This window comes from Budorcas taxicolor, chromosome 1 (genome assembly GCF_023091745.1).
Source record: "Budorcas taxicolor isolate Tak-1 chromosome 1, Takin1.1, whole genome shotgun sequence".
NCBI classification, from domain to species: Eukaryota; Metazoa; Chordata; class Mammalia; order Artiodactyla; family Bovidae; genus Budorcas; species Budorcas taxicolor.
In genome coordinates, this window is record NC_068910.1 from 128,730,738 (window position 1) to 128,749,150 (window position 18,413).

Below are 18,413 nucleotides of genomic sequence, written 5' to 3' on the forward strand. Positions count from 1 at the left end.
TTCTTTACTAATTGCCTACATTCTTTAGGTATTATTTCTGACTGCCTCCTCCTCTAAGAAGGTGCCCAGAACTTTGACAGTAATCCTTCATGCCATCTTTATCATTGAGCCTTAGTCTTAAACATATCTGGTGAGGATCACTTCTAAAGACAGAGCTGAGAGAAAGGGTCTAAGAGTGGTGAGTAAGGAAAGGAGTGATCAGGTTCAGAGAATTATAGTATCTGGCCTCTGCATGAAGCTGGTTCTGTGCAGGAGACACTCAGAGCATACTAAGTAATTCATGAGCTGCAAAACCAGGATAAAACCTTCGATATCGTCTTCCCTTGACCTTTTAACAAACTGCAGATCTCTGTTAATTTTGCCTGATTTTGTGTAAGGAATAATGCTCTCCCTGCAAAGATAAAGGTGCAGTCTCTGGAGAGCATATTTTTTTGTTGTAATGTGTCAGAGATTCAGAGAGAAAAGTGGGGAAGGGAGGGATGCTAGTCTCCAAAATGCTCTACATCATATCCCTCAACTGCGTTTCCCAAGGCCAAAACACAGAAGCTCAAAGAAATTAGACGATCTTCATTTGCCTCATAAAATGGTGCCCAGAGTTCTAGACAATACAGCAGAGCGTTGTGTCCTGTTTTTTGGTGATTTACTCTCTGAGGCTACGGGAAAGGCTCTAGAGAAGTAATCTGAAGAACCATGAAGCACCTGGCTGAGGGGTGTATCTCAGTCAGTAGAAGGAGAGGGCAGCATGAGGGATGGCCTTCAGGACCGACGGGGAGCGTGCTGTGACTAGAGAGGTTAGCGCAGAGGAAAAGATCACAAAGAACCGAGCATGCCCCCACTGTGGTTCTTGGTCTTCCCTAGGGACAAACACAATCAGATCTGTGTCTTTGAAAGTTCATCGTGGCAGCCTGCAGGGAGATGGATTGAGGAGTCTCCTAGCCCTTAAGGGCTTCCCTGGTGGCTTAGATGGTAAAGAATCTGCCTGCAATCTGGAGACCCAGGTTCGACCCCTGGGTGGGAAGGATGCCCTGGAGAAGGGAAGGGCAACCCACTCCAGTATTCTTGCCTACAGAATTCCATGGACAGAGGAACTGAAGGCTGCAAGTCCATGGGGTTGCAAAGATTCAGACACAACTGAACAACTTTCACTTTCTTTCTTTCCTTCTAGTCCTTAAAGTCCCAACAGTGTCACTGCTCTGACACCTCTGCAACCTTTATTATGTTCAGTTGCTGCATGAGCTCCTGCCATATTTTTTAAAATTTATTTATTAACTTGGCTGCACTGGGTCTTAGTAGTAGCATGTGGTATCTAGTTCCCTGAACAAGGATCGAACCTGGGCCCCCAGTACTGGGGCATGCAGAGTCTTAGCCACTGGATCACCAGGGAGGCCTTCCTGCCATGTTTTTTAGCGGAGTTTTAAAGAGGATCTCTTTCAGAGTTTCTCCAAGAATAGTGCTGAGAATTTGCAGGGGCATCTCTGGGAATCTGCACTTTCCTTAAGCTCCTCAGAGCTTCTTTGGCAAACAAATGTATGAGAACCTCCGAGAGGCTGGTTTCTAGGCAGGCCTCCCTGCCTCTGTTTCAGCCTTTGGGAATGGGTGGCCCTGGGTCCAGCGTAAATTCTGTATATGTAGATGCATAGTCTTAAACCATGAACTCCAAAGAGGTCTCAAGTGCCAATAGCAAAGCATGAGATTTAGTGACTTTTTTTTTCCTTTGCTGATCTGTATTTAATTTCTTTTCTGCTTGTAGCCCTTATATAATAAGGGGGTGGGGGGGAAGCTAAATAAGTTTAATGAACACACAGTATTTGCAAACACAAAACAAACCTACCACAGCCTTCTTCTCGTGGTAGAAATGAGTTGCCCCAGAAGGGTTACATAGGCAGGCAAATGCTGTTGTTTTCAGCAGGAAGGAGAGGCCTTGTAACAACAGGAAGCTCTGGGAGGCCAGGGTACCAGGGCTTCCAAGCAGAGCGGTTCTGGAAACAATGGCTGCCTGTGGCTCGGGAATACTGGCAGGAAATGAAAGGATGCTAGGAGAGGGTGTGCCCGGAGAAGCTGATAAGGGCTACCTGGCTGTTCTTCCCTTAGACACAGTGGGCCAGCGATGAAGTTGTTTTTTTCTAAATGGTCCCCATTTTTCATTAGCAAAGATGATTTTAGGAAAACCTAGAAATGAAAAGAACCCATGGTGCCAGAGACCTGGAAGCCATCAGGAAGCTGAGGCTCCCAGGAAACCCAGAAGGTACAACAAGCAAGAGAGATATTTCTTGCTCTCAGGCCATGGTCCCATCAGTCGAGGGGGACCTTCAAATGAACTCAGCACCATTTAAAACCAAGTCCCTGGATGATTCCAGGCTCCATAATAATCAAAATAGCACTGGGGTTAATAGGAGTCCAGCCATAGCAAAGAGATACATGTAAACCTGCTGAGATTGAAGTTTATTTAATACAAATTTCTATTCTTATGGATGGGGCAAGTCGGGGAGTCAATGAACAATACAAATAAGAAACAGAAACAAAACTAACAAGAACTTGAGTGTTTTACCCTAGCAGTCCTAGATATAAACCAGAACCAGTAGGGTGAGGACCTGAATATCGAAGGTAGAGGTCAAATCTGGCTTCTTAATTTCTAGCCCAGCTTCTCCCCAGCTTCATCCAGGAAGTTCACAGGTCACAGGATGTTAGACCTGGAAGGACCATTAGAAATCGTCTAGATCCAGAACTTGAACCTGTGCAGATGAAAGCCCGAGGCTGGGAGTAGCTATATTTTTGCTCGAGTATATACAACTGGTCACGTTGCTTTAACTAATGTGTACTTAGCACCTAGTACCTGTGAGTCACCTGGGGGCAACTCAAAGCGGAACATAGTGGATGCTCTCCTCAAAGGTCTGAAATCTAGTACCTGGAGGTCAGGACTAGAACCCAGGTTTCTTAATTCCTTGTCATAAGTCCTTCTCTCTCATCAGGTTACTTTCGGACATAAAAGTGAAAATGTTAGTCGCTCAGTCATGTCCGACTCTGCGACTCCATGGACTTTATGCCAGAGTCCTCTGTCTGTAGATTTCTCCAGGCAAGAATACTGGAGTGGGTAGCCTCTTCCTTCACCAGGGGATCTTTTCAACCCAGGGATCAAACCCAGGTCTCCGGCATTGCAGGGTGATCCTTTACCGTCTGAGCCACCAGGGAAAACCCAATCACCTCAATTTTCTGCAGCTTTCTGGTCTTCCTCATGCCTTCTCTGTGCCTGGGTTTCCCTGGTGTAGAGGTTAGGCTTATACAATGTACTGGAAAGTACATGAACTTGGAATCCAGACAGACTCATAATTGTACCCCAGCTTTGCCACTAACAGTTTGACCTTGGGCAAGCCATCCAACCACAACAAACCTTAGTTTTCTGTCTGTATGATAGGAATAGCAATGCCTACACCTCAGAGTTGTGAGAATTAAATGAACTGACAGAGTCCCCACAGAGCATTTTGTTAATGCATCCCATGATCACCTACTAAGACATGCAGGAAAAAAAAAAAGGTGGCCTAGAGACACTCAGATGAGAAAGAAAGCGTATATTGTCCTCATTCTTAAGATGACTGGTATTAGTGAGCACGCAGTTCAAGAAGCTGGTTTGTTTTCCCTATTTCTGTCTTATTAACTGACTCAGCTCCATCCTTCCCCCTTCTGGGACTCTCTCGGTAGCCAGACATGGCCATCCTCGTTATCCATCACTGTTGAAGAGCCTCCATCCGCGGCATCTCAAGGAGCAGGTGGGAAGAAAGAGAGGGTCTGCTTTAGTCCAGGAAATAAAATCTTGATCGGGTGAGCCAAGCTGACTATGGTGTGGATGCAGTTAAACTGATGAGTTTAATGATTCGTTGGCAATAATAAGGGAACTAATGCTCCCAGCTGGGCCTGGGAGTGTGCTGGGGCATGCCCGGAAGAACTTTCTGGCATCCGTGAGCAGCCTTGTGGAGTTGAGTGATGTCTGCTCCACACTCCCCTGAGAGCAAAGTCAGACAGTAGGAAAGATGAGCCAAAAAAAAGTCTTCATAAATTATTGCAAAGCCTAGCAACCCCCATGTTCAGCAAGGGACAAGAGGGACATTCCCAGCAAAGGGACATTCCCTGCACAGTTCCTATGTACAAGGCAGGCAGGGCCCGCTCTGAGCCCGAGACCATGTGGGGCTCCTCCAGGTTTGTTCTCCGTGTGGCCTCATCACATCTCACCCAGGTTCTCTAGTCAGCTCCACCCTTCCTTGTGGTCACAACCCTCCCCTTGCTGAAACCAAAACACACCCCAGAGGCCACTGTGACAGGCCCTGGTAGGCTGTTTCCAGTTGCTCATTAACTGATGATGTGTTGCCCCAGGTGTTCGGCTGCCCTCAACCAGCCTTTTATCTTTGACTCACAAAAGCATTGAGCTTTCTTAAAGGAATTTTCAGAAGCAACCAGAAAAGAGTAGGCCCTCTCACCTCCCCTTTCATCTTATGCAAAGTGTAAGAGGTCCTCTGCTGCTGCTGCTGCTAAGTCGCTTCAGTTGTGTCCGACTACACTGACCCGAAAGGGACTCCTATTTTCTCTTGTTGGAGTGATATGTTTGTGGCAAGTCTTTCCCTTCATAGGACTTTCCTGGTTGCTCAGCTGGTAAAGAATCCACCTGCAACGTGGGAGACCCCCGTAGTTCAGTACCTGGGTTGGGAAGATTCCCCTGGAGAAGGGAAAGGCTACCCATTCCAGTATTCTGGCCTGGAGAATTCCATGGACTGTATGGTCCATGGGGCTGTGAAGAGTCAGACACGACTGAGCGACTTTCACTCTCCCGCTCCCTGACCCAACTTTCTCAACAGTCTGTTCCCTTGAAGGGAAGAATTCCAGGGTTACCTCTGAGTAGGCAACTGTCTAGATTGGACATTATTCTATAGGCAGTGGGGAGCCAGTGATGGTTTCAGAGTAGGGGGGCTTTATCATAGTGTGTTAGAAAGGTATTTCTGGCAGTGGAGCTCAAGACAGAACAGTCTTCCTTAGCTGTCAGAACTCCCCCAGTTTACCTGAATTTACCTTCCCCTCCACCGGACAGGTCTAGTCAGCATTCCTGGAATTCACCACATTATTTCTTGTTTTCCTACCTTGTTTATACCATTCTCTGCCCCAGCTCCCATCAGAAAGTGGGTAATGCTTACAAAGTGCTTATTGTATGCTGGCAGCTTGCCTAAGCTTTCTGCATATATCGCAGTATATATTGCATCACATTGTATCTAATCACATCACAGCATCTCAGATCACCCTCTGGGAACCAATGTCAGAGTTCTTATTGCATAGCCTTGTAGGTCCTTCTTTATCCAGTGATCTCACAGCATCGTGAGGCACCGGGGTGAGGTTCTGCCTCAGTCCTCTTTAATGAAGTTCCTCTGTCACTATCAGCCCTCTGTAATGCACACAATTTCTTGTTCTTGATCAACACCTAGAAACCCTGCCTGACTTCCCCCATCTTTGTGGAATCTTTTTAGAAGAAATGCTGTCACATTTTTGTGCCTCTCAAGGGCACTTAAGATATTTCACTTGGTCTTTTCCTACTGGCTGAGTTGCTTAACGCCTCTGAACTTCAGTTTCCTTGTTTATTAATATAAAACAAGGACATACCTTCCTCAGAAAGTGGTTGGGAGGATTGCACTGAGTATAAATAATGCATGAAAGTGGTGAGCCCAGGGGTCCACACATAGTAAGTGCACAGGAATTGTCTCTTCCCCTCTTGGTTTCTTGTGAGCAAAGATCTTATTCGCCTTTTTGTCCCTTAGGCTGGGTAGACTCTCAGTACATGTGCTTTTGATGGAAGAAGAATCACTGTCACTGGAAGCAGTGGGCATATCAATAGTAGAGACCAGAGGGCTCAGGTGGGATGAGTGAGGGCATGGGCCAGAGGGAGGACCTGGACACTTCTGTGGGAAAGAACCATCTTGACTTGGGAGCCGAGAGCCTGGAGGGGAGGAGAAGAGGGGCCTCTAGGATGCAGTCTGACGTCATCAGCCTCACCTGGCAGTGGAGCAGTGTTAGTCCTTGGCCCCACCAGGGCAGCAGGTTAGGCAAATACTTCTATTTAACCAGGAGTAATTACCTCCCAGGGTCATTGGGAAGGACTTCAACAAACATACAGAAATTGCCTCACTTACTTTAGAAAACCCTTTGGCTTCTTTACTAAAACTTATTTAAAAAAAAAAAAAACCCATTCTTTAAAAAACTTATTTGTACCGCATCCTCACTACAGAAAACTCAGAAAAGCAAAATAAAGAATATAGAAAAGTAAAGACATGCTATTAACTTTTCAGCATGTGTCTCTTTTACTGTTTAAGATACTGGGGAATGTTGTGTAAAAGGGACAGTGCAGTCACTCTTTGCTCTTTATATTTGTGTATCTTTTTCATTTTTTTTATTCTTTTACCCAGGTTTTATTGAGATATTATTGATATGTGTGTAACTGTGCTTAGTTGTGTCCGACTCTTTGCAACCCCATGGACTGTAGCCTGCCAGGCTCCTCTGTCCGTGGAGTTTTCCAGGCAAGGATACTGGAGCAGGTTGCCATTTCCTCCTCCAGAGGATCTTCCCAAACCAGGGACTGAACCCACATCTCCTACATTAGCAGGTCGATTCTTTACCAATAAGCCATCTGGGAAGCCAGTAATTGACATACTCCACTGTATTTCAGTTTAAGGTGTACAGCATAATGGTTTGACTTACATATATTGAGAAATGATTACCACAGTAAGTGTAGTTAGCATTCATCATCTCGTATAGATATAATATAAAGAGAAAGAAAAGAAAAAATTTTTTCCTTATGATGAAAACACTTAGGATTTACTCTATTAATTTTCATATATAATGTACAGCAATATTAACTCTAATCTTCATACTGTCCATTATAACTCTAGTACTTATGTATGTTGTGATTGGAAATTTGTACCTTTTGACCACCTTTCTCCAGTTCCTTCTCTCCACCTTCCCCATCCCTGCCTCTGGTAGCCACAAATCTGATCTCTTTTTCTATGAGTCTCTTTTTTTTCTTCTTAGAATCCACATATAAGTGAGATCATACAGTATTTGTCTTTCTCTGTCTGACTCATTTCACTTAGCATCGTGCCCTCAAGGTCCATCCATGTTGTCACAAATGGCAGAATTTCCTTGTTTTTATGGCTGAATATTATTCTGGTATATATGTGTGCCACAGCTTTTTTATTGGATCATCTTGAGGGACGCATGTTGTTTCCATGTCTTGACTGTTGTTAGTAATGCTATTGTGAACTGGGTGGTGCAGATATCTTTTCAAGTTAGTGGATTTGTTTCCTTTGGATATATTTCCATAAGTGTAATTACTAGATCATATGGCAGTTTTGTTAATATTTTTAATTTTCTGAAGATCCATACTGTTTTTCATAGTGGGTATAGCAGGTTATAATCTCAATAGCAGTGCACAGGCATTCCCTTTTCCCCACATCCTTGTCAGCATCTATCTCTTATCTTTTTGATGATGGTCATTCTAACATGAGGTGATATCTCATTATGGTTTTGATTAGCATTTTTCTAATGGCTAGTGATGTTGAGCATTTTTCATGTATGTGTTGGCCTTTTGTATATTTTCTTTGGAAAAGTGTCCATCCAGATCTTTTCCCCATTTTTTGACTGTCTTATTTAGTTTTTTACTATTGAGTTGTTTGAGTTCTTTTTATTTTTTGGATATTTACCTCTTATCAGATACATGGTTTACAAATATTTTTTCGCATTCCATAGGTTGTCTTTTCACTTTGTTGGTTGTTTCCTTTGCCGTGCAGAGCCTTTTTAGTTTGATGTCGTGCTGCCTGTTTATTTTTTATTTTGTTGCTTGTGCTTTAGATGTCAATGCCAAAAATGTCATTGCCAAGACCCATGTCACGGAGCTTTTTTCCTATGTCTTCTTCTAGGAGTTCCATGGTTTCATGTCTTTAGTCCATTTTAAGTTAATATTGGTAAGTGGTATAAGATACAGGTCTAGTTTGATTTTCAACATGCGAGTATCCAATTTTCCCAGACTGTCTTTTCTCCATTGAGTCTTCTTGGCTTCCTTGTCAAATACAATTGACCTAAAAGCCATCACCACCATAAGGCAGGGACTGCAGTGGTAGAATTTCAGACATTTTCTAGTCAAGGGCAAGGAATCAAACAGCTCTCCTTAAATGGTTAAATGGTGCCTCTATACCTGGCCACTAACTCATGGAACCTGTCCTCCTGACGAGGAGGGTTTGAATCAGATAGGTGTACTTGGCATCTACTAGCTGTGTGATGTTGGGCAATTTACATAACCTCTCTGAGAATCATATTTCACATTTTCAAAATCAAGAATTTTACCTGTTTTGTGGATTGGCTATGATTATGGAGGCTACTAAAAGAGAAAAGTAGCACCTTATGCAGTACTATTATTTCATGATACATATGGGGAGGGAGGTGGGAGGGGGGTTCATGTTTGGGAACACATGTAAGAATTAAAGATTTTAAAATTAAAAAAAATAAAATAAAATAAAAAATAAATTAAAAAAAAATCAACAAATAGTAACTTCATGATGTCTCAGGCTAGAAGTTTACCAGTTCAATGTTGAACAGAAGTAAAGTACTTTAATAATCAAAAAAAATAAAAAATGCAAAATGCATTTCAAAAAAAAAAAAAAAGAAGTGTTTTCTTCTTTGAAGGACCCAGATATCAATGGAGCACTGAAAACTTATCTGGAGAGTAATGACCAATCCCTTGTTTAGCAGCACACTTTTAGTGCTTGTGTTTTCAAGGCTATTTTATGAATAAGACAGTGCTATCTTCACTGTCCCTAGGGAGCTCACAGCTTAGTGATGGAGATGACATAATTTCAGGCAACACCCAGTACCTAGTGCTGGGTAAGAACAGATTTGCAGTATTTGTTGAATTGGGTTTTTATGGAAAAAACTGGGGAAAGGTAATATATTCTTATAGTTCAAAATTCAAAAGTATAAAAAGTATATAATGAAGAGTCTCCCTCTTACTGATAGCCCTGACTCCAGCTTCCCAGTTAATTTTCCTCCAGGCAACTAAAGTTATCAAGTTTTTGTATGTCCTTCCATAGATATTAATACATGTACAAAGGATTTTATAGCGATTCTTTTATTCTCTCTTTTTAAAAAACAAATGTTAGTATACTGCTACACTGGTCTGTACCTCATTATTTTTGCTTAACAATTTATCTTGGGAGAATGCTTCATGTATATCAGTATATACTTCATGTATATCAGTATATGAAGGTTTCCTCATTCTTTTGATGACTATATAGTATTCCATTATATGGCTATGCCATCATTTATATAAATAGCTTCCTATTGATGGAGTATCTCATGCTATTACAAATATTGCTGCAGTGAATAACCTTGTACGTAGAGAAATGTTCTGGAATTGGAGTAATGAAAATGTTCTGAAATGTGATGGTTGCTTAACTCTGTCAATATACTGAAAACCACTTAATTGTGTGCTTGAAAAGGGTGAACTTTATGACATTTGATTTGTATCTCAATTTTGTTTAAGGTTAAAAGAACAAAAAAAGAAACTACTCCAAGGAAGACAGGGCATACTTAAACCTTTTTTCCCCTTGGAAAATTAGAAAGCAGTTAATTTGCTTTTTGTAGAAAACAGAAAACATTATACTTTAAAAAATAAACACCACAAATTCAATAACTCTACATTAGGCCAGGAGGAAGGGAGTAGAAAGAAGTTAAAACAGAAAGGAGGAATAAGAACTAAAGCCGGTGGGGGTCGGGGGGTGCAACTGAAGAAGGAGAATTGCAGGACAGAGGCCTCTTAGCCAAGCCAAGACCCACAGAGGCTGCGAGGAACACAGCAACACAGCACCGGAGTTGGGAGTCTCACACCGGAGGAAGGAGGGAGCAGAAATACAGAGTGGGAGCTGGCAGAGGGAGAAGCAGGGGAGCTGCTCTGACAGCTCTTGGATTCCTGGGGGATGGAAAGCTAGGAAGTTCTCTGCTGACTCCCAAGAATAACAGAAAAGGGATTTAAATCTTTATTTCATCTCTTGAAAAACTGCCTCATTCAAGCACAGCAGAACTACTTGAAGCCCTCCCTCCGTCCCTCCCCTGTGCCCAGCAGAAGAGTCTCAAAGCTTTCTTCCCTGTTCAGCTGCTTGTCTCTCTTTGCCTTTCCTTTTGCAAGTATCAGTTCTTTATCCACCAGTGATCCTTGGTCTTTTCTACTACTTCAATCAAGATGATGAATGTATCCATCATGCCCCAAGTGTTCTCAGCCCCTCTGCAGTCCTTCCTCTTCCTTGCTTTCTCCCACTATAAATTGGTTTGCATTTTCTCCAGTTCTGTGTGGATGGAATCATATGGCTTCTGTCACCCATATGCTGTATCATTCTTAGTTATTGTTGAGTAGTAGTCCATTGTGTGTTTGCCTCACTAGACTTTACCTTGAAGATTAGGGATGCAGCCCCCAGAGAGAAAATGATATCTGAGCAGCCCAAGACCTTAACAAAAGTCCAGAATGGGGAGGGGGGAGTGCCATGTTTCTCTGAAACACAAATGCAGTTTGCATTGTGAAAGAATGTGGCTGCCAAGACCACATAACTGACCAAATAAAACTGCTTTTTCCACTCTCCATTGCCAGATCTGGTTAGATCCTGGCCATGCAGGGAGCTGGGGTAGCTTAGCAGACATTACCTCTAGGGGGGATTCAAAGAAGTGATTTGACTGCTGGCCTTTTCTTCCCTAAACCCTTCAAGAGGTTCAGAATTGAGGAGACTACCCCCACATTTATTTACAAGTATACAATGTCTTTTAGTTGTACCAAGTTGGATCGAATGAAACAAAGGACTTTAAAACATTTGTAAACTGTAAAGTGTAAATCAAAGTGCTCTTTTTCATCACAGAAAACCACCTCAAGATTTATTTTGTACTCAAACTAAAATTTAACGTTTAAGGTCGCTGATCCAGAAAAAAACAGAACAAGAAAGGGACTTAGAGAACCATCAGTGCAACAATTTGAAGAAGTTACAGCATTATATCATAATCAGCAACTGTGTGCCCCTCTGTAGGAGGAGACTTGAAGTTCTTTGGGTCCATGGTAAATCCCACAGAACTAGCTCTGTGACTCCAGCCTCCAACAGCAACCTAAATAGACAATGGACACTTTCTTTCCATCTCTAACTACTCAGCTATTTTGTTTCAAGCTTTTATCCTGTCCAGAATCCTAGGTTGTCCCCAATTTTATTGGACCCCAGGAACAATAGTCTAAAGAATTCTGAGACTTTGAGACTAAACTCTTAATAAGCCCCTGAAATATCACCAGTCAGTTAGAGCATTGCTGCCCTGAGCATGGGCTACAGATTGGCTGTATCTGAATCACCTGGGAATTTGTCAGAAACGCAGATTCTTGACTCCCACCCTCCCATTGGAATCTGCATGTTCACAAGATCCCAGGGGGTTGTATCCATGTTAAAGTATGAGGATCACTGGTCTAGACCGTGATTTTTCAGCTTCAGCGTTGAGGCACTTGCGAGGCAGCTACTGCTGCTGGCCCTCTTCGGGACCACAGTCTGAGAAGTGCTCTGCTCTGGCTCTAGAGCTGGACGGTTACAGAGGTCAAGTGGCTCCTTTCCCATTCACTGTGAGTGATGGAGAATTCCTGCGTCTTCCAACTTGACCCGAGGCGAGAATCCAGGAAGGCCAGCACTCCTCAAGGACTGGGACCATGATCTTTTCCCTTGGATTGTTTTAAAATTGCCTCCTGTTTAAACAGAGCTGTGGACAAGAGGTTCTAGGGCCTCTGTACCGAAGCCAGAGTAAATTTACGGCAGAGGCTCCATCCGGGAATGTGTTTTCCTCACCTTGAAAACAAACAGAGCCTGAGGGGCTGCGGTGGAGTGCCCTGGTGCTGGGAGGTGGCTCTTTGAGAAGGGGGTAAGACAGACTTGTGACCCTGCACTGCCCTTCTGTGGAGTGTTCTTTATAAAGTCCCTTCGAGGCTGAGGATTTTGTCTTTGAGTCCTCCTTGGGACTGTCCCCAAGCTCTCAAGTCCACCGGTGCCCTGCAACAGCTGTATTCCTTGGTACGGACACACACTGAGAAACATCAAGGGCATGCATAGTTCAGAAATCTAACAAAATCTGTACCCTGTTGGGTGCCACTGCCTTTGTTTTATGAAGATATACCTCAGCGCATAGAAAAATGGCATCAGGTGAGCAAAATCACTTCAAATAAGAAACACTGAACCATAGAGGGATGCAAAACCCATTCCGCATAGTGGAGGTGAATATGAACTTGTAAGCCGTTGGTCAGCTCTGCCCCACTGCCTACCAGGTAGGAGGTAGCACAGTTTTCACCAAGACTGCATCTCACAAATGATAAGCTTACATCATACAGAAGCTTCAAACAGAAACAACTGTTATTGTAGAATGCATACTGTATTCCAGGGTGTGTGCTAAGTGTTAACAATTATTATTTCAGTCCTAGCTATGAGGTTAATATCGCTGTTATCCTTATTTTACAGATGTGGAAATTAAGAAACAGAGACACTGCATATTTTGCCCAAGGTTACAAAAGGCACTTTGGAGTCCAAAGCTGGACTCTCCATCACGGCCACCCGTGGCAGGCTACAGAACAACAGCTTGGTGTGGTGGAGGCAGTCAACCTGTTGTGCACAATAGGGATCTGTTTTTAAACAAGACAAGTTTTTTAAGCATTGGAACTCTGTTTGCCACTTACTTATTTATATATAAAATATATTTAGAGGCACAAGGGTAGGAGACAAAAATTTCACCAAGAACCTTTTTCATAAAATAAATGAAAGTAAAGCTCTTCTGCTTGAAGCCAGGCAGGGACTCTGGACCCCTGCCCATGCTCACAGCCCCTCATGTACCACACCCCACTCCCACCCTGTATTCATTCATGGGGGTAGGTAGTTCCACCTCTGTGGTCTCTGGCCTCAGTAGTTCCAAGTGCAAGTTCACTCCCTGCCCTCTTTCCACCTGGGGTAAGTTGGTCATGAATGACCTGGAGGGGAAAGGCTCTGGAGATGCATGGTCTTTGAAAGGTGGGTGGGATATGGTAAGTACGACGAGTTTTACTTAGCACCTAAAATGATTAGTAGTTGAAATGGTGGGGGAGTTGTGTGGAAAGTGTTGTAATAGAGAATCCAGGAAGAATGTTGAGTCTGAATGCCTAGTATCTACTCATGTAACGGTCCAGTCCACCTTGGAATTGTTTGCAGGTGTGATCAAGTGCATTAAGCACTGATAGATTGGTATTAGTCTAATCTAAGAAGAAAAGTTATGAGCAACCTAGACAGCATATTCAAAAGCAGAGACATTACTTTGCCGACTAAGGTCCGTCTAGTCAAGGCTATGGTTTCTCCTGTGGTCAGGTATGGATGTGAAAGTTGGACTGTGAAGAAGGCTGAGTGCCAAAGAATTGATGCTTTTGAACTGTGGTGTTGGAGAAGACTCTTGAGAGTCCCTTGGACTGAAAGGAGATCCAACCAGTCCATTCTGAAGGAGAGCAACCCTGGGATTTCTTTGGAAGGAATGATGCTAAAGCTGAAGCTCCAGTACTTTGGCCACCTCATTGCGAAGAGCTGATTCATTGGAAAAGACTCTGATGCTAGGAGGGATTGGGGGCAGGAGGAGAAGGGGACAACAGAGGATGAGGTGGCTGGATGGCATCACGGACTCGATGGACGTGAGTCTGAGTGAACTCTGGGAGATGGTGATGGACAGGGAGGCCTGGCGTGCTGCGATTCATGGGGTCGCAAAGAGTCAGACACGACTGAGCGACTGAACTGAACTGAACTGAAGATATTAATGGATTGTGTATGTTTTGGGGGAGTGAGCACAGCGCAGTAATGGAGTTTCCATCCTACCTCTATGCCGGAAGACTTCAGCACCCAGGGCTTTGTTAGTTCCGTACCATCCACAGCATGCTCACAGAGGGACCTCAGGTGGATCTGCCCAAGGACCAAAGTGGCAAGTCATGGAGTCTCCCCATGCCATCCAGAGGGCTTGTGGCTTCCATTCTGGGTCACTGAGCTGGCTGGGCTGATCAGGTCCAGCCCTGAGGAGAGAACAGCACAGCCACACTCTTCTACCCAGACATTGGACTTGAGGAGTGGCAGGAACTCAAGAGGCCATGTTGGTCCCTTTTATGAGGTCCATTCAATCAGTGACTCTTTGACCCATTTGGTGGTGGTGAAGTGAGGGGTGGTTCTCACCTTTAAAAAAAAAAACAGTTTAACTTTTAAATCACCTTTAACATTCTGGCAAATATTCTTCCAGTCTTTTTTCCCTTTGCTGTTTTCTAAACATAGCTGAATTCACAACATATATTTGATTTTGTGCCTTTTCTTTCACCTATCTATATCATAGGTAGACAGGTACATCATAAGCATCTTCCCATATGTCAATTACATTTTACAAGCAACAAGTGCTCTTAAGCGAGGTAAATAAATTTACCTGCCCCTTGGCTTCCTCATGTGTAGAATAGGCAATAGTTCTCTAATTTTATCACAGAGGTCACGTGGAAGACTTTTTAAAACACAGATTGCTGAGCACCACCTCCAGAATTTCCAGTTCAGTGGGTCTGGAGTGGGGCCTGGGAATCTGCACTCCCAACAAGTTCCGAGGAGAGGTTGGTGCTGTTGGTCAGGAGACCACACTGGGAGAATCAGTAAAATGACGAGACTGACTTGTGGGATTTCCAGGGTCACCGCTGGTTTCAAAAATCCAAGTGTTTGCATATTTTTCAAATTCTTTAAGACCTAACTCTTAAAACACACGCATTTTCCAACTTTAACAAAACCCTATGATTTTTTTTTTTAAATACCAAAGAACATCATCTCCCATTTAAACGTAATTGTTTCCACTTGTAACTCATATGCGTTCCTTACTTCTCTTTAAAGTTACCTGGATTTTTAAAAGCCTATCTCTAAAAGACAGTCAGACTTAAATGTAATGCTTTTTTCTTTTCCTTTGCATAGTTCCATATGTATTGAAGAGCTGTGCAGAATTTATAGAGACTCACGGCATAGTGGATGGAATTTATCGGCTTTCAGGAGTCACCTCAAACATACAACGGCTAAGGTAAGCCCAAGAATCGCCCCCAAAGAATTCTCCCATGATCTTTCCTCTGTCCGTATGCTCATCTGCAAGTGCTGGGAGTACTAAAACCTGAAGGGACTGAGGGAAGGATGTCAGGGCACAAGATCAAGTGCTAATGTTTTCAGATGCCTAACTGTTCTTAATCTCATCAGGAAGCTCAATCTGATGTAATTCCTTCCAACAGAAACTCCTGAGGGCTTTTAATCGGTTCCTATGTCTTGCACCAGATTTATTCTTCTCAGGTGGATTCAGCTGAACTCAAATGATTTAAATTACAAGTTGGGAAAAAAGGATTTATTGTTACTCACTTGCCGATCCAAAGCTCAGATCCCAAACCATTACATGGTATTCAGAACTTAGAGGTCAGTGTGAGTTTTTCTGTTGACACACACTTGACATTTGATAATTTCCTCTGGTTCGAAAGATCAGAAGTCTGCATGATTGTGCATTTCCCTAACTGATGCCTGTATTTTTGAAATTACTGATACGGGAACTATTTCCAATTCTATGGATTTATCCTAAACAATTCTAAAATGTATCCCAGAATTTTTTGACTTAAAAGGACGGTAATCTTCAAATATATATTGATATTATAGCTGTGAAATAAAAGTAGTATATGTAGTGTATATATAGAATATATACATTACATACAATATAGGCACTAGTGGTAAAGAACTTGCCTGCCAATGCAGGAGACATAAGAGCTGTGGCTTCGATCCCTGAATCTGGAAGATCCCCTGGAGGAGGGCATGGCAACCCACTCCAGTATTCTTGCCTGGAGAAGCCTGTGGACAGAGGAGCCTGGTGGCTACAGTCCAGCATCACAAAGAGCTGGACACGACTGAAGTGACTTAGCACACACACATAGGTATATATATATAGAATATAGACTTTATATATAATATATATAGTGTACTAGGACTAAAATAATAGGTTTATGTATTTTAAAGATTGTTCTTTAATACAAAAGAATACATTTTAATATATTCATTATATATTCTTTAGTTACAAATGTAGACTTTTAAAATAAAACATTGTTACAGGATTAATGTGTAAATTTCACACTGTGCAGGTAAGTCATTTTTATCTTCTTCCTCCTATTCAGTTTTCTGCCCCTCCTCCTCAAATCTCAATTGTCATAAAACTATACCACAGGAATAAAACATCCTTTTTACTCCCGGAGAAGTGATAACTATTTTAAAAATAGCTGTTTTTTTGCAGCCATAGATTTTAACACATCTGTGTGCTTACATCAGTTCACTGATTTACTCACGTGATATTTTTCAGAGTTTCAACAGCAAGTACTGGTTTACTCTCAGCTCTGAAGCATACTGCACAGAAGGTGGTATTATGGAAGGACACTTGGACAATGGCCAATTCTTTTTCACTTAAGGGCTGACCTTAGCCTTGACAAGGGAGATTTTTGGCTAACTAGATGAATAAGCTCTAAGTTGTTTGTGTTCTGCCCTTGTAAAAAAAACACATGCCTGTGAATTTATGAGGCCACTGCATGGTTTTCTTTTCAAGGCCTCACTCAGTCCTTTTCAGGTTCTGGCAGCATCAGGGATTTCCCTTCTCTTTGTTAAAGGGCAGAACCACAGGAGAAGGGGCAGCAAGCTGTTGCCAGATGCTGGTTTTGAGAGTCCAGTTGCCATTGTCACTTCTTGCCTGACTAAATGAATACTCTCAAAAAACCTAACTTCTCTTCTGTATTAATGCTCAGATTTATCATCTTTTACATAAATTTTTAACTTGCAAGTATATACCATTTGAGGCAGTATATTCATTAATCATGCTCAGAAGTGTTTTTTCAGTTAGAAATGAGGCCTGGAGTCTGATGATGTTCTCAAACACCCCACTATAGAGTGTTTAAGAAGATATTTATAAGCTTATTTGCCCTGTGGGAGTCACTGTCAGGCAGCCTAGAAGTTTCCACTCAGTATCAAAGAGAGAGTTGATTGAAGTCCTCAGACCTTGAGTTTGAGTCTCCAGATAAAATAAGTTGGCTGACATGAATATGTGGACATGAATGATAACAATCTGACTCACCCTGGGTTTGGTTTCTCCTCCAAGAGAGAGAAGTTCATTTAGAACAATATTTTGGAAAAACTGAAATCTCAACAGGGTTTTTGGGAGATTGTTTTCGTATTTCTTCACTATTCACGATTGAAACTACAGACATAATGCCATTAGGAAGCCATTCGTAAATGGGATTATGTCTTTCTTATTACAGCAGCTTCTGCAGGGATGACCCAGACCTAAAGTGGAAATCTTTCGTAGCTTTCTTGGGCCTGGAATAGAAGGTCTTTTTGAATCAAGGTCAAAAATATGGTCAGATCAGCAGTTTAGGGTCTTTTCACCCTCTAAGGAGCCCGAGTAGCTGCTGACATGGAACACATGTTCCTGGGATTGTTATGTCTCTGTCTGTGTTGTTTCAGGCAGGAGTTTGGCTCAGATCAATGTCCAGATCTGACAAGGGAAGTGTACCTCCAGGACATCCACTGTGTGGGCTCTCTCTGCAAGCTTTACTTTCGGGAGCTGCCCAACCCCCTCCTGACTTATGAGCTCTATGAGAAATTCACAGTGAGTGTTTGGATTTCCATTATGGTTACTGGGTGGGATGCATGGATGGGCCAAAGAAAGTTTCAGCACTAAAATTACAATAACAATACTTACCAGCTGGTTGCCATTATCTTGGTGATGGAATTAGGATGGTATTGTGAGGAAAGCAGGGTGATGGCACTATTTGCTATATCTTTCCTATCTTAAATTTTCAGAATGTTTGTTTGCTTACATGAGCTAGTTTAAACCATCTCCATGTTTACGTAACCAAATGTGCGTCCGTAGATAGGAAGGAAACAAAGAAGCAGAGAACGAAGTGACTGGCCCAAGGTCACACTCTATCCCCAAACAGAATAGGAAGCTGAGACTTCAGATGCTACCCGCATGGTTAATTCATTTCAGGCTGTTCCTTCGGTGTTTCTGTTGGGAGTTGTATAAAGAGGTGGGTGGGTAGAGAGGGGAGAGAGAATTAAACAGAAATCAAGAGAGAGGTCAGAAAGCTGAGGAGAGAGAAGATTCTGGAAAAAGCAGCTAAGAGGGAGTGTAGATTGGGCTAGTGAGTTGGGTGGTGGAGGACAAATGGGCAAGAGAAGAACGCCTACCTAGCAGTTGCAGCATCACCAAATCCCACCCCCACAGGAAAAGGAGAATAAATGCTTAGAGCATGTCTATAGTGTCAACCTTAAAAATAGGGCTTGAACATT

At 42.7% G+C, this 18,413-nt stretch overlaps 1 protein-coding gene across 2 annotated transcripts in view; it reads left to right on the forward strand.

The window, feature by feature from the left end:
- The window catches only part of ARHGAP31 (Rho GTPase activating protein 31), a 118,664-nt gene that overhangs the window by 55,224 nt on the left and 45,027 nt on the right, over positions 1–18,413 (forward strand). For both annotated transcript variants that reach the window (XM_052640758.1, XM_052640765.1), the window contains exons 2-3: positions 15,027–15,129; positions 17,586–17,730. In XM_052640758.1, coding sequence (XP_052496718.1) covers positions 15,027–15,129; positions 17,586–17,730 — 248 coding nt within the window. The remainder of the gene's footprint in view (positions 1–15,026; positions 15,130–17,585; positions 17,731–18,413) is intronic.